Source organism: Haemaphysalis longicornis, unplaced genomic scaffold (assembly GCF_048455015.1).
Source record: "Haemaphysalis longicornis isolate Haplotype H1 unplaced genomic scaffold, Haemaphysalis longicornis Haplotype H1 scaffold_6, whole genome shotgun sequence".
Classification (NCBI taxonomy): Eukaryota; Metazoa; Arthropoda; class Arachnida; order Ixodida; family Ixodidae; genus Haemaphysalis; species Haemaphysalis longicornis.
Window position 1 is genome coordinate 20,990,241 of NW_027526407.1, and position 27,922 is coordinate 21,018,162.

The 27,922-nt window shown below is 45.5% G+C and overlaps 1 protein-coding gene across 8 annotated transcripts in view; it reads right to left on the bottom strand.

The window, feature by feature from the left end:
- Positions 1 to 6,461: 6,461 nt before the first annotated feature.
- LOC144142292 (uncharacterized) overlaps positions 6,462 to 27,922 on the bottom strand; it is a 51,257-nt gene continuing 29,796 nt past the window's right edge. For 6 of the 8 annotated variants that reach the window (XM_077673687.1, XM_077673684.1, XM_077673688.1 and 3 more), the window contains 8 exons: positions 26,229 to 26,360; positions 24,802 to 24,933; positions 21,927 to 22,046; positions 15,817 to 15,945; positions 14,009 to 14,140; positions 13,318 to 13,440; positions 10,260 to 10,331; positions 6,462 to 6,771 (listed from right to left, as the gene is read on the bottom strand). In XM_077673687.1, the coding sequence (XP_077529813.1) occupies positions 6,697 to 6,771; positions 10,260 to 10,331; positions 13,318 to 13,440; positions 14,009 to 14,140; positions 15,817 to 15,945; positions 21,927 to 22,046; positions 24,802 to 24,933; positions 26,229 to 26,360 (915 nt within the window). In that variant the 3' untranslated portion in view covers positions 6,462 to 6,696. The remainder of the gene's footprint in view (positions 6,772 to 10,259; positions 10,332 to 13,317; positions 13,441 to 14,008; positions 14,141 to 15,816; positions 15,946 to 21,926; positions 22,047 to 24,801; positions 24,934 to 26,228; positions 26,361 to 27,922) is intronic. The other 2 variants (XM_077673686.1, XM_077673685.1) reach the window with 2 other exon arrangements.

Here is a 27,922-nt window from a genome sequence, read left to right on the forward strand (position 1 = left end):
TGGTGAATTAAAGCTCACTTTCTCCCTCGTGGCTTTCCTAGAAATACAAATGTTATTTCAATGTTATTCTGCCCCTCACATATTTTTGCGTATAAGTAGAGTTTTATCAATATCTTATGGAGGTTAAATTATCGAAAACACGGATGCGTATGGATGGGTGATGTTCCAACATGAATATGCTGTAAACAGCACAGATTTCCTTGACCTCTCCTCCCCTTTCCCCGATCTCACGGCCGTGTGTACCGAGTTTGGGGGCGCAGAATTTGTCTAGATAGAAGACATCAGCATTGGGTTCTCCATCGCATGCTTCATCCGACGCACGGAGCCATAATTTTGAGGAGAATATTCGTTGCGGTGGTGTTGTTAGGTGCTTCAGATTTGTGGACAATTTTGTAGTGTTCGGGTGTATAAGAAGCCCAACTGCAGTGAATTTGTTTGTTGTTCGGTTGTTCTGTAATTTTTGAGGTTCACCACCCCTCATTCAAAACCCCACTATAGGGTTTGACCATGGACGTCGTCGCACTCAAGACGCCCCCCCCACGACGCAGACGCGGAGACGGCCGTCACCCTTCGGAGGGGCCGCTAACAATTAGGCCGCCTTGATGGGTGGCTCTTACTGAAACGAGCAGGTCCGTGACCGGCCTGGGACAAGAAGGAACGGCTGTCTTTGAAAAGTTGGGTCACAACCACCATGCATGGACGTTCTCCGAACGCACCTTGCTCGGTCGGAGAGTATTGTACCTGGCCTTGGTGCTTCTTGTTTTCTTCAACCTTTCCCCTTCCCTCAACGAGCGTATTTATGTCGAGCCCCGTGGGAGGAAGGGGATCTTTTGCTTTCGAACTTCCTGTAGGTCTCAGATAAAGTCTAGCTTGTGCCGGCTAGTTCAGCTCCCTTGTATATGTCCTGTAAATATTCTTGTCCGTAAACTGTACATAGTTTTGATATCGGAGTGTGCCTCGTCCCTCACGGCGACACGAGACACTGCGGCGCATTCCTTGATAAGGAGAAGACCTGAAGTTTACTCCTACCCATTGGGGCTTTGAGGTATATCTGTAAATAAAAGAAAAATAAATATACTACAGGATGTGGCGAGCATGTTTATTGACGCACATGAAGTGTTCGCATTCCTGTACGAGTTGGCGACAGATAATTGCGTTGAATACTTCTATTCCAGGATTAAAGAAGCCCTGCAGCACTTACCATCAACTACTAGGAATGTATTTTGGGGTTAAAGTCTAATATCCCAGCAATCTCCTCCCGAAAAATTATGAAAATCCGTTCACTTTTACCGAAACTACGCGCGATGAGAAATCGCGCGTAATCGTTCCCTCTGAAGTCGACCGCGGACAACGCAACGAAACTGCACGCTCTCTCTCCTGGATAAGGGAGCGGTTCGCGGCATTCTTTTCGGCGACCTTCGATATATTACATGCTCGGGAGTTTTCTCCTTTTCTCCGCAACGTGGAGGGGTCTATTTTTGGTCAGGTGCCAGATAAAAGCAGGCATTGCTGCCTGCTCGCAAGCGCGCCCGGGCTGGTAGGGCGTTTTTGAAGAAATAAACGTTTGTTGTCGAGTGGTCTGGTTGAAAGGGAAGTATTGAGCTCATCACTCAAAGTCCTCGCGCTCTAAAAACACAAAAGGAACGGCAAATTCGTGCTTACAAGTTCAGGCATAGAAGAGGTTCGTATACAGCGCCGACGACGGCGGATCGTCACAGGAAATGCGAGAACTACGCCGCAAAGTTGACCAGTGATAGCCAATGGACAGCCATGGTCTCAATGACGTCGTTTAGGCCATGCCAGGGTGCATAATGAGGAGAACTGAAGCTAGCGCAGTTCGCCTTTACGCGTCTTTCACAGCGATTTGCGCGCTCACCGCTTCACGCGCAGGTGTAATATTTGGCTCAGGTATTCCTGGCAGTATAAGGTGAACGTCTCACAGGTTTTCTTGCACTGTTCAAAGAGTGTTGCAGGGTCCTTTTAAGTTGGAAGTAGAATAAGTGTTCGTGCTACCATGACAGGGACAAAAACAGCGTTTGCTTGTTCGTTCGGCACACACAAAATTGGTGAAATGCAGCTTAACCAAAGCATGTCTGACACAAACGATAAAAAATAGTATTTTCGTGCTATTGCAGACAGCTCCAGCATCTAAAGAGCGATGCTCAGAAATAGCGACTTAATTGGAGTCGATTAATACATGTCTCCCGTGTATGCCAAAAGGAAAACAGACCCCTCGTAAGGAACCAGACAGACGTGCGCACTGGTACCGCCCATTTATGTACGAAAAGAAGGAATAGCAAGAGTTGCTGGAGCTTTTTCCGCGCCAGATAGTCTTCTACGTCTGTGAATTATCTTAGAAAACGCGATATAATGCAAAAGAGACTACACTTATGTATACAGAAGGTTTTTGTGGAGTATGTGAGAGAGCGCAGGTTTAAATGCTCCTTTCGCACAGTCTACAAAGTCCTGCTTTTACGCCAAAAGTCGTGCACTCATGACGTTGCTTAAATTAGTGGCTTAACAAGCGCCATGCACTGTGTCAGCAGACGGCTCTTCCGGGGGTTCTTGCACCGTACTGTGCTAAGTGGAACTGCACTGAAGCATCCCACAATACTGCAGTTTTATTCAAGTGAAGGGACAGAACAAAATGGGAAATCAGGCACGCAATTTACGTGGTGTCGGGCCTTGAGGAAAAATGCGACAGGACTTCATCCGTTTCCTTTTCGCAAGAGAGACAGTTTCTGGGAGATAACAAATGACTTTTCAACATGCATATGGTGGGGGGGGGGGGGGGGGGGGAGGGAGGAGGGGGGGGTCAAAGCTTTAGCATTTGTTTACGTACTTTCACCCACAAGAATAGAAAATTATTTTCTAGTCGGGTTCCTTTGTCGCGTTCCTTTGTTGTGTTTCGGTCTCTCGCAAGTTTCATTGCTCTGCGCTTAAATATGCACCGACATCAACTTCCCCAACTTCAAGAAAAACTGATATTGCGCTTAAGACCACTAAGAACGGTTAATGAACCTGAAAAGCGGGAATGATTGCTTACGCAGTAGAAAAAAAATTTAGATAGTCTGTTTTAAAGCAAAGCTTTCTACCTCTATCAGCTTGCGGTTCCTTCGTGGCGTGCGCGACAAGAAAATCCCAACGCTGCTAAGGTGGGGGAGGGCGGTTTTCACCCACGAAGCATAGTCTATACTCCGTTTCATACATCAGGTGCAACGCTGTCAAAGCTAGCGCTCTTGTTTGCGCTGTGTGCTTCCGCGACCAAAAGTAGTGGGTTCCTTGCGGTGCGCGAGATACAATAAATGCTTCGCCGGCAACCTTAAACCATAAATATTTATCATCAGCTTGACAAAAAACGCCCGTGTTGCCGGACAAACGATCGAAATATGCGAGTTTGTATTTTATGTTTGTCGCTTTCGTATCAGGTTTTCCCTCTCCTCGCAACCTTGAACGCCGTTTTTTGTTTACTCTTTGAAGCAGCGTTGAAAAAATGCCGTCCAGCTCTCGGGCTTCGACCACGTCTCCTGTACGTATTTTTTCGAGGGTTTGCGCATCAAAGTTGTCAAAGAACGCCAAGCAAGTAATTGCAAATATGTACGCCCGTACCAGGGTGCGTTTCCCGGTGAAATCTGTGCAGGAAGTACTGAGTGTTGTGAGCGAGGACACCGGAGTATCTCACCGTACCGTGGCGAAATTGAAGGCGGAGTGTCTGCGTGGGAATTTGGTGTCTCCAAAGAGAAGGCCGCGCGACGTGACGATATCAAGCACGCGGACCGTCAAGCACGAAAGCTTCACAGTCCATGCCATCCGTCTGAATGTGAAGAGCATGTACGCCATGAGGGAGATCCCGACACTGGACAGTGTGCGAAAGGCTGTCCACGAAGACGACGACTTGCCGAACTTCACGAAAACGATTGTGGAGGTTAATGAAGGACATGGGCTTCACCTATGATAGGAGAATACGGAATCTTGGCATCATTGTTTGGCGCCGCAGGTACCTGCGGACGGACGATCAAGGAATTCGAAGGCAGGGCAGGGGGGAATCGTTGATGAACTTCCCAGCAATGTGTCTCCTGTCAGTAGTGGCGGCTTTGTTCACGAGGGTCAACTGGTAGAGCTGGAGCGTGGACACCTTTCTATCCAGCCTGCTCGCGCTTCTTCATGCTGCGCCGATTCCCCGAAAAGGCTTTGTTACCGCGACAAAGCAAACTGTGTTTCTTCGTCGTGTGGTTTTGTTGGTGGAGTTTAACGTCACCAAGTGACCCGTGCTATGAAAAACACTACATTGTAGTGCTGTCCTGTTCGGTCGTGAAGTGTATACAGCTGAAGCAGACATATAACCTCTGCAAAAACTGGGTGGGAGAAAGGAAGGAAAGTAAGAAGTCGGAACCCACCAGGAAATTGACCAGAGGTGCTCTTCTATAAATAAAGTTTGTTTTTTAAACCGCGAAAGTCTCCTCTTGGAATATTTGTGTAGGACACACAATCCGTATTGCCCCTGTATGCATTTATGTATGGCAACAAATCTCCGACTCATGAGCTAGTACTGTTATTTGTCACAGCATTAACCTATACCATAGACATTTCTTTGACACAGAAAAACGGGCCATATCAGGGTTTCGTATGTAAAAACAATTGACCTATCCATGATTGTCTTGCGAATAAGTGCCTAGCTTAAAGAGCTCTTTCTCCAATCCCAAAAGAAAATATAACTCTTGCTTCCGGGGTGAAATATTGCAGTGAAAAAATAAATAAATCACGCACAAGAATTCACAAAAATGTTGCATATATTCGGACAGAAAAGGGGCGAATAACAAATTTAAAATATATATTATGCGTTTCTGTGCCAGAAATCAGTATTCTAAGGTACAGAAATCTGCTTTCTGTCCTTTCTCATGAATAACAAATGATACGTTATTCGCACCAAGAGCTTCGGGCTACTCCAGAGTGCAGTGCCAAAGTCGGTTCCAAATGTTTCGGTAAAAACTGAACCCGTTGCTCTGCTGGCGGCCCGGTATAATCAATAACATGCTGAGTGTGTTAAGAGAGGCCCATAAAGAAGTGGATCGTCAGGGCAACGGCAAAAACGAAAGCTGAAAGTGAACACCTGTTGGTAATTCACCCTGGTTAGAGCAGCTGTGCTAAATAATTAATGAATTAACGTGTTTTTCTTACACAAAGTTCTCGCTAGAATCAACGATGTAGCTGACAATGGTATAGAATCGGGACAAAATAGCAATTGCTGGTGAAACATCGGTATGCATCCAGAACCCATACGTGCAGTTTATTTCCGCATGCGCGTTGGGAACGAAATAAGATTTAGAATTAAACTCGCAGAAGATGTGATAAAAAGAAAAAAAGAAACGTCGGAACGCGGTTTCGAACCCATGTACTTCAAGATTCAGCGTCTTCTCTCCAGAGCGACGCGTTAGACCACTCGGCTACAAAACAGGGCGAAGCGATACACCTCCTTTCATTGCGGACTACTTGTGTAGCCTTCACAGCGTTGCACTTGATGTATGAAACGGAGTATAGGTGGCGCGGAGAATGGTTACCCACTGTTACCCACGCGCACGTCCCTGCTCACACCGGCGGGCGCGTAGGCGAGACGGCTTTGTCTTCTTTAGCGACGGTTGTTTTGGGCCTGTTCTGGCCCAGCTTCGCGTCCATTGCGCACATCCTTCGCAAGGGTTGATTAACTTGTTCAACAGCACCTCTTGGGTGTCCCGGAACCGACGGACTTAAGTGGCCGCACAGAAAAGATACGTTAATGATTGGTTTTAAGGGCGGGAAAGCCGATTCGGTTGAGTTTTAACAAGCATTACAAAAGGCGAAAGGAGCAAATGGTTCTGATAAATAGCGATTATCCCTCACCTTTCTTGCAATTCTCAAATTTACTAAACTAACTATTTTAAATAGGTATAAATCGGAATCGCTAAGCTCACATGGCGAATTGATTCGGTGTCTGCGTATACTCCAGAACTAGCACATCAGGGTGGCTAGATTCCGCTGTCTCACCCTTCGAAAGACGCTCCTTTCCTTTTTCTTTCTGCGGACGCACGGCCGGGTCTGAATTCACACACGTGGCACTACAAAGAGTGAAACCAGAGATTCTGCCAGCCTTTACGTGGAATCCGCCGGGGCGGCGTCGTGAACGGAGTAGTGTAGGCTGTGGCCGGGCTACAGCGGCAGCGTGCGCAGCTCAGCCGGGCCTCTGCTTTGCTGGTGCGTTCGGGGTGCCGCCCCGCAAATTTTAGGCAACGGCTGGCAAAATCTCTGGTTTCACTGTTTGTAGCGCCACGTTTTTGAATTCAAGTGACGTCGAATGGGCGATTGTTGTGGGTGTCGTTTAAAGCTTTGATTTTCAATGACCTTCACAGCATGGATTGGAGCCAATTTTTTTTCTCGTGCTTTCAACTCGTATCATTTATTTCGAAGATAAAATGACGCGAAATGAGGAAAGGCTGCAAAAGTTTATTACAACGACTCGAAACAAAAGAGCCATCCTAGCTGCTCCCTTTTCTCTTTATGTAACAAAACCAAACTTTTTATTCAAAGCCAAGGCACGGAGCCCTATCATGCAAGCAAAAACAACTTGAGCCAAATTTACGCTCTCATTTTTTTACAGAGAACTAAAAAAAAACCGCCATTAGATGAACCCAAAGTGTCTCATCGGAAACACCGCCCACCACTTTACTCGTTATTCCGCAGTCTTTCAATGAGCCTTCTCAATGGGCGCTCGAGGTTCTCGATCCTCTGTTCCAACGCCTGAAAAAGATTATTATAATAACGTTCATTCAAAACAGGTAGCCTATGTTCGCTTATAAATTTCACCACTAGTTTCTGAAGCAGTCTTCACAGCACTTGGTAAAGGATTGCCTCTATTTATGTTTAATTATGTCACTGTTTAAACAATATCACATAAATTACACGGAGAGCATAGAAATAGAGATAATTTCTGAACGAGAATTTACTGGGAGTGATAGAAAAAGGTCGACAAATGTTTGCTGGTGTACTTGGAAGTTTCACACTGCATCTGGCTCGCCGTGCTTCAAATGACAATGTCGCAATAAAACTTGCTGCTAGGCTAGTTGATTTTTCTTGTGCACTGCTGGATATGCAGTTGTAAAGCCTGGCTAAGTGAAATCCACGATTTGGATGGAAATCATGACACAAAGGCTAGAGAAGTACAGGGGGCAGAATGCATCAGTAAGCGTGGCCAATTTTGTATCAGTGATATGTCAGGGCCACTTCTTACTGCTAATTACGAAATTTTGTTACGAATGCCTTCGATTGTTATAAACGTTAGTCGTACCTCGTTTACTTAAACGCGAATATTTTGGTCAGTCTCTGTATCCCTGAATTCAGCCGTCTGACCAAAAGGTAAAATAATTGTTGAACGACACGTTTATATAGCGAAAGCATTTCCACACTGCAAAATCTGGTGCCAATGTTCAGACTTGTCAACACTGTTGAGCATAAAAGCAAACACTAGTCAACACTGTTGAGCAAAAAAGAAAACAATACTAGGAATAGTTGACGCAACACATCAGTACAAGTGATTTTTGTATTGATCGTTAAATTAAAAATAAATGCCTCCATGATTTTGGCGATAGCAAATAAAAACTTACTCCATAAAAATGTTTTGACTTTAAAATACAAAAAGCGGTTTGGCGCCCTTTCGTGGCAGTGTTCCAATGTCAAATGTAGCAAAAGATTCCAGTACATGGCCCGAGCTGTGGAAGGCGGCAAAATATAATTGACTTGAGCAAACCTGCACTGTGTTTATTGTAGGAAGAGCGTGAGAGGTGGGCCGAAAAAAGAAGAGGGATTTCTACGTTGCTGGGATGGTAGCAGAATATTGTATTTCGATGACATTTGCTGGGAGTGAAGAGATACGCGGCCACTTTTTTTTAATTCTGCAGGTTGACACACGTGCTGCGCATTCTTGGCTCTCGTAACATAGTCCAAGGTATAGCTCCCTAACAAAACCAGGTTCAGAGCCAGACTCGTCCGCCCTCTGGTGTTTGTTCTGTTGTGCGCTAGCATTTATTGCGATGACGAGTAAAGTGACAGGGGGCGATAGTGGGATGTAATACGGAACTAAACGCCAAAACAGAAAACAGTACAAAGAAATGAAGAATGAAAAAGGAACAAGAATATCAAATTAATTCTCATCCATATAGACGCCATTTCACAAAGAATTTGTGCGGTCCATAACGAGCACAGGATATACTCATACCCGCCGCGGTGGCCTAGTGGCTAAGGCGTTGCGCTGCTGAGCACGAGGTCACGGGTTCGATTCCCGGCCGCGGCGGCGGCTTTTCTGATGGAGGCGAAAAGCGAAAACGCCCGTGTGTACGAGATTTCGGAGCACGTTAAAGATCCCCAGGTGGTCAAAATTAATCCGGAGCCCTCCACTACGGCGCGCCTCATCGCCTGCGTTGCGTCGGCGCGTTAAACCCTGCAATCAATCAATCGATATACTCAATTATGACAGGGGAGTTCGGTTGCCGTTGGTGTCGCTAATCCTCCCACTGAAGTGCAGTTGAAAAGCGGGTGGAATTAAGCCCCACAAGCAAGCTGAAATTTCGAAGATCTGTCTTATGTCACTTGCTTTTTTTTTTTTGTAACACGGTTACACTGCTGTACAGTCTCAAACATCGGGGTATCTCAAAACTCTGGGACGCCCGATTAACTTTCTCACATTACATTCATCAGTCCTGAACACACAACGCAGATGATCTAAAAACTTGGCAGTTTTTTGTCGGTGCTAGAGGAAGGCGTACGCATGTACGCTTTCATAACGGGAGAGCGTTGTGCCAGATGTAGAACTCCACACTCTAATATTCTAAAATAGGAGTCTTTGTTCTTTTCCTCCCGCTTCTAAAGCGGGATGTTGCGGCCCCGTTTTGTTTTCTTTGCTAACCGATGGCTAATCTCTCTCAGCTTCTGGGGTCGCCTGCCTTTCGCGCTTCTTTTTGCACCTTAGCAGCTATGCCGAGCGAATGAGTTGTGGCAGTGGTGGCGCATCAATTTCTCTTAGCTTTACACAACCTTATTTCCCTTTTCCTTTACGGGGAGCCCCTCAAACCCGGTCTTTAGAATGTACGTTTCCAGAGAAGAATTCGAAAAAAAAACAGTGTACCGAAAGATGTGAAAAATTCAAACTGAGCTACGGGTCAGCTCAGCGATCATTGTTATTGTTGTTTCATCTTCTGTCAGATCAAATAGGGCTGTTCCACCCCTTTGGCTTCAGGCACCGACTGGCTAAATACTGCACCCCAAAACAGGGAATAACACAACCCTAAAAAAGATTTAGACCCAAATTCAGCTCATCTGATGTCAAATGCTCTACCGCAGATGCTCCACCGTAGTATACACGAAAAACACTGTATGTTTGAAAACAGTAAAGAGGCACTTCTGGTAATTCAGTTACACAGCGAGAAATAAAAATTAATCACACATCACCAGAAGCTTTATCAGTGACTGATTGTAGGCTTTAACGCACCGAAGCTGCACCTGACTATTAGACGTGGTGTTGCGGAAGGCTCCGGCCGCCACCCGGGGACCTTCAAGGTGCGCCGAAATCTCGTACACATGGGCGTTTTTGCTTTGCGCGTCCATAGGAAAAGCGGCCGCCGACGACGCGGCTGTTTGAACATGCGTGCCCTAGGGTACCGTACGAATTGCCCCAAGGCCCTATTTAAGTAAGTCGGAATGGCATTTCTGCGCCTATACTGAAAGGCATCTTTTCCACTTGAACGTAGTGAATTAGAACATACCACCTGACTTCCTTGGGACACGTCGGTCTAGTACAAGCTATTGTTCACACAGGCGCATAGATGATCATGCCTATGTTCCCCCCGTATGCTTAATCACTGGACCAGAGCGTAAACGGACATTTTCCATCACACTTGATTTCAGGGAATAGAGACGCGATATAAAACACGCGAAACTGTGAACCCGCCATTTTTGATCTTACATATGGCGTTAAATGCTTCAAATAAACATTTCCAGTGGTAGGACAAAAATAATTCTAGACAGGCTTCATCCGCTTCCGCAAACTCTTGTGGTTAGTTTGGGCAACGTAGTTCAAGAGTGGGAACAAAGGCAACTTGACTCAGTGCAATTATGCAGAATGTACGCGTTGAACCTTACTATCTGCGAGACTTTCCATAACGTGATTTCTCATTGTACGTAAAAAAAAACGGTAGAAGTAGCGTGCGCTTCGAACATGATATACATCAACTCACCTCTACTCTCTTCTTCAGGGCTTCAACGTCATCTTCAGTCTCCATCGGTTTCTCGTGGCCTTCCTTAGTTTCCTGAAAATACAGTAGGTAGGATGGTGACACAGACTTGTATAATTGCAACCATTTATGAGAAGTTCTTGGCCCCACTAACGAAGATTTCTTCATTACCGCACTACGGATATTGAATCCTTAAAACATTTTTGCCTGAAAAAATTACCCACGCTTTGGCTGCGCCGAACACGTAATGTTGCTTAGAGGTAACAATCAGGGTCTAGGGTCTATATGTGCTCTTTGTTCGAGTTTTCAAGAGATAAGTGAAGAATAGATTACTAGCTAGTTCAGAAATAGAAACACATTAATGACCCAGCAACGCAATACAGATGGCTTGCAGGTCATAAATACCTGCTAAGTGCTTGCAAAGTAATTAGAAGGCAGCAACCAATAAATAGACCGCTTCATAAGAAAAGATAACTGAGCTGGAACGACACTTATCATACAAACGTTAACTTATAACTTATAGAAGGTAGGAATGTTTAAATCGAACGAGTTTGAAATATATTTTAAAATGGGTTGAAGGTTTTTTTATATAACTTCCATTTTAGCAAACTATGCCATCACACTGCAAAAGCTGTCGCTTGGACATTGTGCCTTCTGACGTGTCGCATGTAAGTTTCATAAATGGTCGCTGCTGTGGGTTGTATTATCTCCAGCAATCAGATTTTTGCAGAGAGAAATGAGTATTTTGATTGAGGGGAATATTGTTTAGTCCTTATTTAAATAATATAGCTTTTCTTTACCCTTAAAATATATAGCTTCCAGGTTATGCTGCCTAGAAACTGGGGCGAATGCCTGTGCAGCGTGTGTCGGAGAAAGAGCTAGCGATTCTTTTCATTGTACGAAAAGTGGTTGGCTCCTGAATACGAGAAAAAAGGTAGTCGTTGCTTGTACGGTTGCTGTGGAAAGCCTGTCGTATGGCACGTTACTGCTTTACGTGGGTGAAAAATAAAGTTTTGATTTAAGTTGGTATTAGTGTCGAAAACGATGCGGCGTTATTTGAGCCTTAATTGGTTATTGGTTATTGGCTCAAGCGGTTATTTGTTGGTGGTAAATGGTGCAGCAGGGCAAAATATTTCACTTTTCGTTGCTAGGAGTAGCGTAGCGCACATTGTCATTTTTAGAGGTTAACGGACATGTAATAAACTGTGTTGTTGTTTGTGTAAAGTATATTTTTGTATTCTGTGTGTATTTTGAAAAATAGTTTGGTTTTTTGGTTTGTGCAGTCTTTGATCGCTGTGGCATGTACTATTGGCCAATAAAGTAAACAGACCACGGGTTGGAGATTTTGAGGGGATTTATCAGCCAGGTGCAGTGAGGGGTGGTGCTACAATGGCTGACCACCTTACTTGGTGAGTGGTGTTCGTTTGCTTGGCAGTATGCCTTTGCTGCTGGCTGGCGTTGTAATTATGTGGAGGTCGACGTCTCAGCATACTCAAAAATCGAAGCGGCTCTCAAACCTTAGCTACAATAAAACGCACCCTCGCACAACTCACGCACCTTGTGCGACGCATCGCCCAACGCCGCTACGGCCTTCACGAGAAGGACACTCCCAGAGTAACGAAAACAGTATTAACCAGTTGTCTAAACTACGGCACACCATACCTGGCTCTCAAATCCGTCGAAAAAGAAAAACTCAATACTTTTATTCGCCAAGCTTACAAACTGGCCCTAGGCCTATCCCCCTCAACATCTACGTGCAAGTTGTTCCAACTAGGGGTACACAACACTTTGGAAGAATTGCACGAAACTCATTTTTGTCCCCAAACCACCCGTCTCAAGCTCACACATACCGCACGAGATACCCTTACATGCCTCCTATACCCAGTACCGCCCAAATAAGACCAGCCCCAACGTATCCTCCTCCACATCAGTCAACACATTCGTGTAGCTCCCGTGCCGTGGAATATGCCCCCCCCTTTACAACAAAGCACGCCGCAAAGCAAGGGTCGATGCGGTTACGAAGAAGCACGCAGGGAATCGTACGACACGCTACACGGGCTACGCATGCTATACCCGCAAACCCGCCCACGAAGTCACGTTTATGGACCACTAGGGAACCGAAGTCACAGCCACCACGTTATGCACCACCTGTACAAACAGCCGCTGAGGAAATCGCCATCCCCCTAGCAGCCACAACAAAGAGGCATTACATTAAAGCCATTACGGACTCGCAAGTAGCACGCCGCAACAACCGCATATAACCCTTCGCCCTCAAGATCATTAATACCATCCCGCAGCTTCTCGACACCCACAGCGTGTGGGCCCCAGGACACGAGTCTCTCGACGGAAATGAGACGGCACACGCCGCTGCCCGAGTACACACCCTCCGGGTCATTTCCGAATAGAGCTAAAACACGGAGAAGACCTCCTACATACTGAATGGCTACGCGGACATTCTCCCTTCAGACACGAGCGTCAACAGTTCCAACTCCCACCTTTCCAGAGTCGAAGCGACCACACTTCGCCGGCTACAGACCAACTCCTACCCTCAATATATCGTCCGTCACCATATCTGCTCCACCCAATATTATATTACCTGCCCCTTTTGCCCCCAGCCAGGCACCCTGTACCACCTGGTCTGGGAGTTCCAACAATCCCCATCCCTCACACCCAATCTCCGTCCCAAGTACAAGCAGTGGGTGGACTGGCTGTCCAGCTCAGACCTCTAGACCCGGGACATGCTCATAGAGAGGGCACTAGCAGCCAGCAAGGAAAAGGGCATCCCAAACTAGCGGGCGCCCCCCACCAGTGCTCTCACTATTCTGTACCATTGAGCTCGAAATAAAGATGTTTATTCTCTCTCTCTCTCCGCCAGGTGCCCAGCCAGAAACCTCCAAGGGAAATGAAATCGGGCCGCACATACTCTATTGATTCTGGCAGCGGCATAAAATATAAAATATTCTAATTTCACGAAGCCCTGGTTTATACTTTATTGGCCGATAGTGCATAGAGGCGTGTTACTGCCGACGTCCTGTCACCTATGGAAATGATAATTGCTCACCTTAATGGATCTGGTATCTTTGCTTTCCTGGAACAAGGAATTCCCTGGATGGCGACCATCCGTCTTCCCGCTTGGTGAGTTCAGCGCTTCGAAATGGTCCCGCTGGCAATTTTTTATGTGCTCCTGAACAGATACAAACAATACAGAGTGTTTCTTTTTCGACGGCATCAATATAAACTGACAATGTGATCCCAATGTTATGCATACACAAACACACATTCACGCACATATGCTTCGCCCTTACAGTGACTTCCACTGCTAAAACGAGCAATGGGATTCACTTCCAGCTGCCGTAACATGCACATTTAGGGATATGTGATTCCGAATGCCGTTTTTTTCGGTCTTGCCGATGGACAAATTTTGTAGCCGCCTGCGCTGTTAAAGGATGCTTTTTCGTTCTCTTTTATAGTTAACCGCGCTGTACTTTCTAAACCAGAACACTAGTCACACGGGGACAGAAGTGACAAAGGATGGTATTTTTCGATGCTTGATGGATATTTCTCAAAGGAGCATTTCGAAGAAAACCCCATTTCCGCTGCGGGGCTTTATTTCTTACTCATTAATAAAGAAAAGATCAGTCACCTGAGCTGTGACTTTTAACGTGTTTTCGCACTCATTTTTACCTTAAAGTGACAACTTCAAGGGCATACATCGTAGAATGTTCGAAAAGTGTAAGTGGTTGGGAGATTACCTGCAGATCCTTGTTTTCCCACAGAGTCTCGCAATAGGGACATGGGAGAGCTCCTTCTACAAAGTCGGGTGCTCGATTTTTTGCTCCATAAGAGGCTGGTTTGGTTGAAATTTGATCTTTATCTTCATCCACCTGGAATAAAACACGAGACAAGGCCGAGTGGCTAACTCTGGGTGCAATAGCTACCGGCCGTACCGTTTATACTGTCGACGCTTGACGTGGCGAGCACACGCCGTAACGGTGTACACAAAATACAGAGAGGTGGCATAATACGGGGATTTCCCACCCTTTCCTGTGATTCTTCGATCCTCAACTTAGGAAGAATGTCTTATCGAGGATTCATGGATCCCAGGCAACTTCACATTTGCGGCTGAGGTTACGAATTGCTCTAAGAACATTTCACTGCTTCTCAGCGACGTGCAGACACTGCAAGCTTCCCCACTTTTCGCGACCCCTTAGTACAAGTACGGTATAAGTGCACTAAACCTTCTTTGACACTAACATGCTTTCAGTAAAGACGACGTGTAGCAATAATTGTGCTTGAAGCATTTTTAAGTGAAGGAGGGAAAATGTCCTGCAGAGACGTCGTACTGTCTGTTTTACCACTAATCAAAATTTTCCATTGTTCTGTGCATTTTAGCAGTCTAGAATGCTGTTTTATATTGCTTCGAGTGGGAATTACAAATGCGTTCATTCATCTCACTTAGCACTGTATTCAAAATAAATAGTGAGTATCCCGGCATTCTGTATTTCCCGCAACCGTGTTAAATTACTGGTGATAAATCTTACTTCTAAATTTGAGCTGACTCGCCAATCAGCGCATCTCACTAAAGCTCGAATAAATAGTCACTATTATTGCACAAATTAGCGCAGAAGCTCGGGGAATGACAAATACAGGACGTGAGTGACCAACAAATTCGCACTACCATTTTGTCACAACTATGCCTACGGAAGCACGTTCATCATTTCTCAGGCGATACGATCACTACACCAGTTTTGCCACGAATTCTTTGCTCATTTAGAGTGAGAGATTTTTTTATAGCCATTTTACCGCGGTCTCAATTAAAATGCAACCCGTCCAAACACACGCTACTCCTCAAGTCGTTCCGCATTTAACTCGGTTGCAAGATCTTTCCGCAGAAAGGGTGGCAATTTGCACATCTGATAAATGTCCAGGATCCTTCAGCTAATTTTTATACAAATAAATGCGAAGTAATGTGCATTCTGGGCTTCAGATGCTCGGGTGTACTAGGAAGCCAGGGATGTCCCTGATTGCTGGTATTTGCTTTTAGCTCAGCTGAAATCTGCAGTATAGACTTAAGCGTCTTAGCAGCGTTTAAGCGCATTGACGGTGGGGTTGCTCGAAGAAATATTTAAAAATTTATTACGGCATGTATTTCCTAAACCGTGACGGGTCTCACTGAAGCAAGGCTATCGCAACCCATGAGATCTGTATCTCAAAACCGGCATGCACAAACCCATGAGATTTTAATCTCAAAATCGGCAGCCAAATAGAGGTAGGAAGAATCACCCTTGTTTGAACTTTTCCTACCTCCCACCGGAGTTTGTTCTCGTCGCCGTCCTTACGTACAGAAAGGAGTATTAAAGTTTCTCCTGTATTTTGTCTCTCCACACAGTCTTTTCTGGAGTTTCTTTTATTTTATTCCCACTGCAGTCACAGGCTGCTACGGAAAAAAGTATACATTATCAGTCTACCCTGCTCATGTTTCACCAAAAGCACTCCTTTTGGGTGTTCCTAGTTAGTACGTACAGTATGTTTGCTCTGCCAGACCAGCCCGACTTCTTACCTGAGAGCTTCTGCAGCTTTGCTTGTTTGCAGGGCACTCATCATCCAAATGCTTGCCGTAATCTTTGGCCAGAACATGGCTAGAGCATGTTTCACACACGAGAAGCTTTGGACAGTTATCTGCGTGGTCCTGCGCAGATGAAAATGCCATCCATGATAAGATAGATACAGTTGGCTCCTTGAAAAAAAAAATCACCGCGTATCTGGTCCTTTCATTGCAAATATCGACGAAAGACGATAGTTGACTGTCGCCTTTGCTAAGTAAATGCTTTTCATTTGTTTCCCGCTAACCTCTCATGCTTTTGCTCTCCCGTCTTGTTCCTCCCAAGATAATACGCTAGAGGTTTGCTCAAGTCAATTTAAATTTACCGCGTTTCACTGCTCCAAGTCGGGTGCCTCGATGCAAGCGCTGCCGTGCGGCGGAGACGTGAGTGAATCGGGCACCCAACTACAACGTTTATAGAACCACTGTGTCCTACTCCACGAGCATTTCAAGCGGAAAGTGGAACCTATCTGGTAGAAGCTTTTGTAACTGTTGCCGTTTCATTTGTTAAATGCCTCCAGGAGCTATCGTAGCGCTGGTAACAGCAGGCGACGCTTTTTTGCAGTTGATGCAGTGTTTCGTTTGCTGTCACAAAAACCAAGCATCCATGAATTTTTTAATAAAGGAACACTGCAACTATCTCTTATGAATTGATTTTCTGCCTTATATTTGCGTAATGTCTTGTTCTTGTTCAACAATGTTGACAAGTTTGAACATTGCCACCGGACTTAGACGTTTAGAGTTGATTGATTGATTGTGGGGTTTAACGCGCCGACGCAACGCAGGCGATGAGGCGCGCCGTAGTGGAGGGCTCCGGATTAATTTTGACCACCTGGGGATCTTTAACGTGCGCCGAAATCTCGTACACACGGGCGTTTTTGCTTTTCGCCTCCATCAGAAAAGCGGCCGCCGCGGCCTGAGACGTTTAGAGTTGACTTTGGTTATATAAGACTATTGCGCAGTTCGGTTTCATTTTGGTCGGGTGGCTGCATCGAGTCACAGACAGACAGACATACACACAGAACGAATTCCTGCGCTTAAGTGGCCCAAGAAAGACTATCGTCTTTAAAAATAGGTGGCATATAGAAATGTCGTCGAAAGACGAAAGTCCTCACCGTCCCTGCCACGTAAATGCCTCTCTTTACTCACTCTCGCCTCTCATGCTCTTCCCCTCCAGTCGCGCGTCTCCCACGGTAAATACAGGGCAGGGTTCCTCAACAGAATCGGAATTTACCGCATTCCACTGGTAGTGCGCGATTTACTGGAACCTTTAGACCTCTTGAAATGTCGCCAGGAGGGCCAGTGCCGCGCGGGCGCGCTTGTTGTATTTTCTGGTTAAAACACTTTTTGAAGACATATTTCAATAGCTATCAGAAAAATCGAGTAGTCAGGTATTTTTAATTTGAGGAACATTTCAGATATAACCTATTTATTGATATTTTGCCACGGACATGCTTAATGTTTTACTTTTGTTCAAGATCATTGACATGTATGCATATTGCCACCCGATCTAGCAGTCGAAGAACAGACAGAGGGACCGACAGACAGACAGACAGACTGAGGGAAAGAGGGACAGACAGACAGAGGGACAGATGGACAGACAAAGGATTGACAGACAGACAGACAGACAGACAGACAGACAGACAGACAGACAGACAGACAGACAGACAGACAGACAGACAGACAGACAGACACACACACAAGGAGGCAGTCACGCAGAAAATCAGGCAGGCCGACAGACAAAAATTTTCGCGTTAAATTTGCCAACTAAAGAATATAGTCTTCAGATACATCTATTTGTATTTGCAGTCTTCTCTTTTGTGGCCTAACGCAGGGAATTGCTGGGCAAGCAATCTCGCCATGACGGCTTTATCTACAAAATAATGGGTCGTATCAACCTGGCAACGCTCTTGAAAATTATTGCTTTCTTGTTTCTGTCTGATGTCGGCCAACACTCAAAAATGGCTGTTGCTTCGTACAATGCAAACATGCCATTAAAACTCCCACTACATTCATCCTTTTTTCGTCCTCCATGCCTGCTTTGTTTCACGTTGTTGTAAGCTACTCACGTAATACTCAGCGGCTTTCATATCCCCAAAAGCTTTAGCCCAGCGATTTAAGACGCTAGAGATATACCTGTGTAAAACATCAAAATAGTTCAATGAAAGCTATGACTGACTGCCTGTCATAATTTAAGAGCACGTTTTCCTGGCCGCCTTTGTTGAACCGACAAATTATGTGCCATAACTTCAACCAGACAAATGTATTAGGAATACTACACGCAATGCCCATTTTCTGATTATTCACAGGACACTCATTTATACACACATGAATACTGGAAGCGGTTGTTTTCTAATATAAGTGGCTATTTCTTGATGTAAGCTCAATATTGCTACGCTCGTGTAGTGGTGCGCACAGGGCATCATCCTTTTGAGAGTTGATTCTAGGAAATCCTTTGATAAAATTCAGTCTGAAAATCCAGGGCAAATATCTTCATATACAGGGTTTTCAAGTATCAATTCATATTAGGCACTCATACTTCGAATTGAGAGCTTAAAAAAAGCGCATGTTTTGGAACCAGCCTTTCAAGAAACTCCGCTGCACTTTTAACCAGTATTCAGAATGCTTGTGTGGGGAAGTAATATGCCCCCAAAACCTGTTTCGCTAAAACCTTTACATTGGGGATTTACACGCGGAACCAGCACCCTCGGCTGTCGGACGCTGTGGGTGCATGTGACGGAGTACTGGGCCAAGACGAGTCGAAGTTTTAACCCGCGTACTCATGCGAAGACGAATTACCACCAAGAATTATAATTACTATCGATGGGCTATGAATGGTCAAATTGGTTTCGCCGTCTTACGAACCCTAAACGTTTACACATGCTGACACAAGAGAGACCGGGGCTCTGCTCACTTCACCGGGGGAGCGGAAACTATCTGGTCGATATCAAGTTGCTGCCTCTGGCAGTTTCTAACATAGTACGTGTTTTCGCAGTTCATTTCCCCGGCTACACGGGGTCCTTATCTTCCTGGAAGGTGCGCGCGTAGCGGGAGCGCAGGTTGTTATCCTGGAAGCATTATCAAAATTATATCATCCCTTTTCCGATTCGGTTTTCTCGTGCAATATACTTGCCACTTGGGGAGTTGTTTAGGAAGCGAGCGGGAAATTAATTTCACCCGTACAGCAAAATTGAAATCGAGAAGGAACCAGACACGGATTTTATCTCCGCGACAGACAAATGCAGTGACAGGACGAGCCACCAGGGTCACCAGGCTAAAGCGGCAACAAAATGTGGTTTCCTGTAGCAGTCGAGTGACGGCAGAGAGCCATATTTAAAGCACATATTTGAGCATAGTATTCATCCTTTTGTTTATATCCTTGTTTTAAGTAACTATTCCCACTCGACACTGAGTAAACTGAGGCACAGACACAAACTGAGTGACTGTGTCTCAAGAAGTGCCTGTGTCCCACCGCCGTGTTCTGGCTACCATCGCCTGAACTATTTCCTATTGCGCCCCAGGGCGCGCCTTTTTGGTAAGGGGTAGAGTACCTCGATGCACGCACGGATCCAACGTTGGGGGGTGAGTCACGTATACGTTCGCCCCGCCATCTTGGGTCAATCAATCACAGTCGTAGCAAGCCGCGCCTTGTTATTTTGGCTGCCATGAAATTTGCTCAAACGGTTTCTCTGCTATTATCGCTTGTACCTGGTCTGTGTTTAAAGCCACCACGGATACAGGGCGCCAAATGCGTTCTCCCAAGCTTGATGAGACGAGATGTTCGGAGGGGTAGATTATTGGCCAGCGCAGGAAAGCACTCTTTAGTCACCTTCAGCGTGGCTCGATGACTGGCTTCACTCGGCAAACAGATCTCTCACGCAAATGCAGTGTCACGATAGTTCAATATTCCTACTTTTTTTGTGTTGATGGGTGTTGGGGGAAATGGAAAAGGCTGAGCTCTATTGTTGTCGAGCCGCTTCACAGAAGGTTGCAATGGCCGGTCGTTCTACGTTAATGCAAAAATGCTCACTCGCTACGTAGTGCACTTGGAAGCACTGAAGTACTGCTTAGACATGAACACCGCATCAGAAGCGGCCTGGTACAGTGAGACACTTGGCCGACCCCGTTGAGCATATAGTATTTACCCTACGGTTTAGCACTTTGACCCAAAATGGCGCCCTTCGCCGCACGGGACCGCTCAAAGGGTGTCTCCACGTTTAAAGGCTAAGGGGGAAGTAAAAACCACTTTCTTTCTCTCGCGAGCAAAAGCGAGCATACAGGAAATGCGAGAATACGTCAGCACTTTTTAAGAGTTGTAAATGCGAAACAACTATCGTCCAAGTGAAGACCGCAGAGTGCTCCTTGGAGTTATGGAATGCAACGATTTTAAGGTGATGGTTTCTATGCTTCACTGATGGCGTTCGATGTTGCCACACAAAGCATTCAAGTAAAACGAACTTTACGCAGCGGGTTTCACAAAGCAATGATGACGATAAGCGAACGTAGATCAAGCGTCTCAAGAAAAAGAATCTCTTCCACTGATGGGAACCGAACCTGGGCCCCTCCCGTAATGAAGCCGACGTCTACTGATTGTGTCATTCTCATTCCAACGCGGTCGAACCAATATAAATTTCGGACATTGAATGTGAGACGGGTTGCATTGGAGGTCCCATCGCTGTTTCTATTTTTATCTAAAGAAAAGGGCTTTGATTTTTTAAAACTCTGCGATTACTTATTGCCACATATCAGTCAGTGTCCCCAATTAAAAATTGAAAGGAACCATTTTGAGGATATCGGTAAGACTTTTACTGCCACAAAGAGCGACCTGTCTCGCTGGTGTCTGCTTCCCAGACGGGTGAGGCCACCGCGGCGTGTGCTCCATGCACTCTCCGATTTTAACATCACTGTGGGCTTGCCCCAGGCATTGCCTACGAGCGCGTCATTTTTACTACGCTTCATTTTAGCGACACCTGTTATAGAAATACAACTGTTCGTGTTTTGCGCACCGAAGCAACACCAGGGCTATAAGGCGGGCGTAGTGGTCATCTAGAGATTAAGTTGGACCACCTGGTGACCTGGGGGTGGTGGTACGCCGAAATCTCGATGCAAGGTTGTTTCGCTTTTTGTCCGCATCAAAAAAGCGGTCACCGCGGCCGGGAGTCGAATTTCCGCTGTTGGGCTCAGCTTAGCTGCTCAGCCACCGTGGCGGGTCACTCCCGCTATGTCATAGAACATTTCCTGCTCACTAGGAACGAGTATATTCTTTTGAGCCAATGACGAAACTCGTGGTTTCCGAATTAGCAAAGAAACCCAGAGCCGTTCGAAGATATGGGCGGTTTGCGCGAATAATCGGCCTCGAGGTTTTGGCGTCGGGGAAAAATGGCCGATAATGGTGCCGTATGCTGTATGCTCTGCAAGGCGTTCGAATAAAAAAACGCGCTTTTCAGTTCGGAAGTTTTCCCTTATGCCTTGGACTCTTCAAAACAGGCAAAATAGCGTGATCATTATATTCATGAGCAGGAATATCATAAACTCAATTCAAGCAGCTACAGCCAACAGAACATCTACTGCAGGATTGAAGAACCATCAGCACTTCATATTTGAAACGAGAAGGGCGTTTTTTAATTACACCTCCTTTTAAAAGAATCAGTGAGTTTTCTGCAACACCTAGTTTCGTATTGTTGTCATATCATTCTGGTGAGGGTAATTCCCAGATTTCCCAGGTTTATTTGCAGTGGTCTTTGGAAATGATGTTTTAGTTGTACTGCTGTGAAGCGTTCTCTAGACAACAAAATTCTTTATTATGGTGGAGAAAATCTGGTAACTATTCCCCAGCTATCCGCGAAAGACTGCCTCCTGCACACGATGCCCATAGTTGTAACACTATATACCTTTGGTACAAGTAGAGCAAAGATGCGGGCATTTTTTTCATCGAAATTATTGATCGTATGTGAACAACTCAAAAAATAACGCTGACATTTTCAATGCGCTCCATCATTCCTCCCTCCCGAATTGCGCTTAAAACAATTCACTAGGTGATCTAACGTAATCCAAAGGCGTAATCTTACCGCAACGTCCTGAATTTTCAACGAAACAAAGCAATTAGGACATTGGTCAATCTCTCCTGCTTCTTGCTCAGTTTTGCCATGAGGTGACCTGGCTTCTGACTTGAAATGATCGGCTTCCACCTGACATGAAACACAAACACAAAGAAAAAATCAAAAAAAGCTCGCACTAACGCTTAAGACTGGAAGGTAGCGATGCTGGACGCCACAGTAGCGTGTTTTCTCTTTTTCGCCTCACGGCGTTGTTTAATCGTCGCTGCTGTACGACCGACCTCAGCTGGACGTTCGTCCTCCTCCATCGCACACGGCTCTGCGCGCACGTCGCCTTCCTTCGTCGCGCGCGCTTATCGCTGCGACGGCCGTGTCCTCGCCATCCTCCGCCAGGTGGCGGAACGGGTCCCGCGCGCTTCTCCGTTCAATTCTCGCCTATCTCTCACGGCCATCGCGCGCTCCTTCAATCCAGGCGCTTGTGGAAAGTGGTTTGGTTTGACCTCTACCTCTCAAGGTCAAAACTGGTTACCCAGCGAAGACTGCCAGAGGAAGCGCACTGTAGCTTTTGCTACAAAAATTTATTTGTATGTCATAAGTGCATGCGTATAAATTCTGCGACCAGGTAACCTGCTCTGGTCATTTACTTTCTCTCTGAAATGACGGATTCAGTTTGCGAAAAGGCAGTAAGTTACGCTAACACGTCCCACGAATCCAACACAACGAACGGTTTGACATCAGGTACATTAAGCATGCTAAATAAACATTTTCAAACTGACTGTGAAGAACTACTGAAACTAGATACGCGCCGACTGCTGCAATATTGTTTCATATTTGCGGTTAGCCTGTGCGCTGCAAGTCTAGTGTATCCACAAATCTGCAACGCAACTGCCCTCTGGGCTTGCATATTTTTATGTCACGCACCATATGCAGCTCTCGACACCAGTGCCAGGATGACATCAGGCTTTATTAGCTATCATGACTTACAACTGTTATTGGCCAGTTTTAACTCATGCTGGCCTAACTACTTTTAACTGTTGTTCCACCTGTCTGTTAACAGTTTCACGATGAGCAGAAAAGTACCTCTTGGTGCATGCAACTAGAACAGAAGCTCACACTTTCTCTGCTTCAGCTAGACTTGCGCAACCTATTTAAGTTCCACTACGCCAGTTTACTTTACATAGTTCAATGAGGAAGTCAGCCGCCTTTTTATTCTGACGAGTTGCAGTCACTTAAATGTGGAGTAAATGATGTGGGTGTCACGTGCTTTCTAAAGTATACACGACATCAAGAAGCTAGCTGGATCCGTGAACTCGTGATTTTTTGGTGCATTAAAAAGACGTTTTTAAATGAGGACACGATACAAAAGCACAAGTTATCAAAACTTTTCCACACATCTGAATGCTCTTTTACGGGTGGAATTGCATGGCGAGGAGCATTACCCGGATACAATCTCCCATTACCACTAGATATCAACCACGGTATGACAATTTACCCTTCCTTATGCACATACCTTAATTAAGTCCTACATCTGGGGAGACCCCCACTATTTTGTACGATATCTATAGTTTAAACTTGCCGTAAATGTCGGGCCATAACCGAACATTTAAAACTGCCCCGTGGGTAGTTGTGTTCTTTTTGCTCTTTTACTGTTTAGATTTCTGCCCTTTTGTGAAACATCTGTCATAACGAACAACAAGAACAAAACATTACAACGAAGAGTGAACAAAATAGAATCCGGTTTCGCGTTTACATGCGCTGGTCCGCCAGTGAGTGCAGAAAATATCGGCACTGTGCTCATGCGGATTGCGGCAATTTAAATTACTGCGCAATAGAGTCAACTCGGACCATGTCGTGCAGAATGCTAAATGCAAAAGAGCACATATACGGACACAGACAACACAACACGCAGTGCGCTCCCTAGTGTTTCTTGCCACAGGAAGTTAAAATACATCGGTACTGCATCAGAACTTCGCGTCACTCGTCCCAAGGAAAGGTTGAACTACACTTAAAACTGAAGCGAAGGCCAGTAACACGGAGACAGCTCCTGTCTTTTTTGTGTGTGACAGATGCCCTGTTTTTTTTTCACGTTTGCATCAAGTACATGGCAACACACACGATGATATAAATATTGGAAGCATAAGTGAGGGGGGAGTAAGTATGCCGTGGCTACTTACACCTCCTTCAAAATGAATCAACCAATAACACAACACAAATATAACTGCTATTCCTAGAATTTTTCGAAAGGGAGTTGATGAAGTGTCTCAGCTTTCATCCCTCGCCATTCGCACACATTTTCATTAATTATTTTTTGTCAGCGTCCAAGCTATCTGGCGTGCTCGTATACCACTTTTCTCCGAATTAAACTTCCTTCTGGAATTCCGCTCCCCCTGCTTTCTTGACGTTTGAAACCCCATTCTGCACCCTGCATTTTCTTCAGGCAATTGAAGGTTTTACTGACCACGAAAACGCCAGTATATTGGGACTTTCCATGCTGCTTGCGTATCGGCTTAAAAGCTTAATTCAGTGATTGTAGGGTTGATTGTAGACGCAACGTCTACACTGATTGTAGACGCAACGCAGGCGATGAGGCGTGCCGTAGTGGAGGGTTCCGGATTCATTTTGACCACCTGGGGATCTTTAATGCCCGCCGAAATCTCGTACACACCGGTGTTTTTGCTTTTCGCCTCCATCAGAAAAGCGGCCGCCGCGGCTGGGAACCGAGCCCACGACCTCGTGCTCAGCAGCGCTACGCCTTCGCCACTGAGCCAACGCGGCGGGTGTTTTAAAAAGCTTCGGTTTCATAAAATTTATAAAAGTAAATACAAACATCTTGCGTTGGACAATCCTATGGTTTCAAACTTCAGAATAATGGCAAAAAGATGCTCACCTGAGTACTTCCGGTTGTCTTCCTGTTTCCGGGACACCGATTGTTTGAGTGGTCGTGGCGATATTTATCTACAACTCGACTTACAAATTCGCTGCATTTCATTGAAAACTTCGGGCAAATACCCACGTGCTCCTGCTTGGACATAAACATGAACACTATTGGTTGGCAGCATATTCAGATACAAAATAAGATAAATTTTTCTTAGAGGAAGACACTGTTTGGTTATCCCTTATATCTAACAAATGTACAAAAACCTTTTCCTGCTTTTATTCGAAATATTTTCTATGCCCTTAAACTTCTCAGGTCATTTTTTTCTTCCTACATCGGTATCCTTAAAGGAGCCATGAAGAGAAAAAACAACCTCGCTTAATTTGAAAGAACTAGGATTCAGTATTTCACTCAGCTCCATTACAGCCACAAAAGATTTTTTTTTAACCAAAAAATAGCAAGAAGTGTTTAAAAACTTTCAAATTTTGCGCCATAGTGACGTGTTATGAGCAAGAATGACGTCGTACGACCCAACAATAAACAATTTTCAGTGCGTTAACTGCACGTCAGCATTCAAGTGATGCGGTCACATGTCACTAGAGGCCCCATTACAGCCGTCCAGTCATGTGTAGTTGCGACAGGTCAGTTAGGCAGCCGCCAATCGCACAAACAAGGTTCCGTGACGTCATAGAAAAGTTGCGGGAAATGGGCTACTGGGTCGCGACTGCTTCACACGTTTTCTTTCGTATCTCCGTTATTTGTTATTGGTATCATTGTTATCGGGACTAAGCAGTCTTTCTAATAAACCCAACTTTTACTTTATTTTCATGGTGCCTTTAGGAATATCGGTTTCCTTTTACACTGCCTAAAATGTCTGCAGTATTTTCTTAGATCTCTGCATTTCCGACTCGGACTGAGCAAAGACTTACTATTATTATCCCATCAGTTTCAAGAAATCAATATGATCATACATGAAGTTTTAGTGTGAGTGATGAGCTTCCGTGTTTCATCTTAATTACAAAGAATTGGTTTTGGTGGAGCACTCATCGGTCGCGAGAAATTTGGGGAGAGTGCAACACCAGCTAGCCAAGTTTTCTATGGTTAACCAATCCGAAATACACAAGGGATTTATACAGATTTCACGAACTTGCTTTAACACGGGCCTCATATAGGAAAAGTCATTTTTAAAAGTTACGGGTGCATCTAAAATATTCTCTGTGACAGTTACTTGGCGATTCTTGTACAAAACCAAATGCTAACTATAAAAATAAACAGCCACAGATTACTACACACACCCTGAAAATATGCGCACATCACGTAGCTTAACCCTGTTTGTAATAGTCAGAGCGATGTGGTAGTAAAGGCGGTAGTTGATTTTAATAACACGAGTTTCAGTAGTCTGTAAGCACTTCGTGTTGTATAGAATCGTGCACGCTTACCTGAAAACATGAGTGGACTGGATTGCTGGCGGGGCACTCGTCGGTACAATGTTCTCGGGAATAGTTCCACATCATTAGAACGAATGACCTCTGGCATTCCAATTCCAATGCAGGGCAAGTACATACGTGCCCCTGTTTAAAAATGTCAAATTATCATTTTTACATTGCTATCGGTTTTCATTTTAAGAACTTGCACAATGTATTTTTTATATATAAATCAGCTACAATGACTTCAGCACAGCACTGGCCTAGTACCGTGGAAACAGCAGAGGGCAGAGTCGTATATACTGCTGCTCAGAAGCAGGAATGTGTAGGATTTGGGATTCCGATATTTCAACAAACTGTAATGGAGGAAGAAACTAATTCGTTAATCTTGTGCTGTGGTATCGCCCTCCCACGCCCTTGAACTTCGAAGGTTTTAGCCTTAAGTTACATCCGGTAAGACGTGTTGTTGGGTGAGTAGGTTCTTTTGCCCGTCCGGTCCTTTGCACTGTCTGTGTCTTTCGTTGCGCTAAATCTTATTTCCGTAATTACATCCGGTAACCTAATATTTATTTACTTAGGATTCACGAGACATCAAGATTAAAATTTTCTTGTGTAAAGCGGTGTGCTTTGACAGCCTACTTGAATACTGAGCGGACGATGTCACAGCTACGAAAGAAACCTGTTACCCGTTTTCGTGCCATACGTGGTCCTCAATAGAGAGTTTTAGCAGTCCGTCTGTTCAGCCGTTTACGTAGTTACCGTGATGACCGGGACCCGAATTCTCCTGCGTGCGCGGAAGGGCGAGGAGGAAGGGCGAGGAGGCACACCTTACCGTGACGAATACGCAGGCATGGCGAGGGCCGGCCCGCGGAACTAATCCCCCCTACCGCGACGAATGCGCAAGTGCCCAGACGGGTCCCGGTGAACACGGTAACCGCGTACATTACGGAACACACGGAGTGCTAAAACTCGGTAATTAGCAGTCCGTACGTTCCGTCGTTAACGTAGTTACCGTGATTACCTGGACGCGACTGCGCCTGCGCGCGTGCAAGGGCCAGGAGGAAGGGCGAAAAGGCGCGTCCCACCGCGACGAATGCACGAGCATGGCGAGCGCCTGACCGCGGAACAAATCCCCCACTGCGTAGAACGCGCAAGTCGCCAGACGGGTCCCGGTCAACACAGTAACCACGTACAACACGGAACATACGGACTGTTAAAACACTCTAATGATATAAGAGGTGTCAGTATTTGGCCAGTAACAAGACCCGCAGTTCGGTTTTCGGGTAAATAATTTCATGGCATCTTTTTACTGCGAAGCAGTATGTCTAACCCCGATTTTCATCCGGTGAAGTCGCTTTATTCGGCGCCGCTACGGAGCTGCTTCTCACCACTGCCTTACACTGCCTTACAACTTACAACTTTTACACAACTGTTAGTCCCCGAGCCACAACGGATACTCCATTCAGAACTTGCGCAATCGGCTCACAACGGCGATAGCGCCGTCATCACATAAATCAGATAATGAGATAATAAACGGAAGTGCGAGTGGGCGTAAAAATACCTGAAGCCGCAACCACCGAACACGTAGCCGGTACCGTAGCCGTCTAGCCGTCTCATAGTGCGGCTCGCCGAGTAGATGTAATCCCTCCCAATTGAAGAACAATTTGTCCGGCTGGAATGCCGGCGCGAGCCTATAATTCTTTTTCATC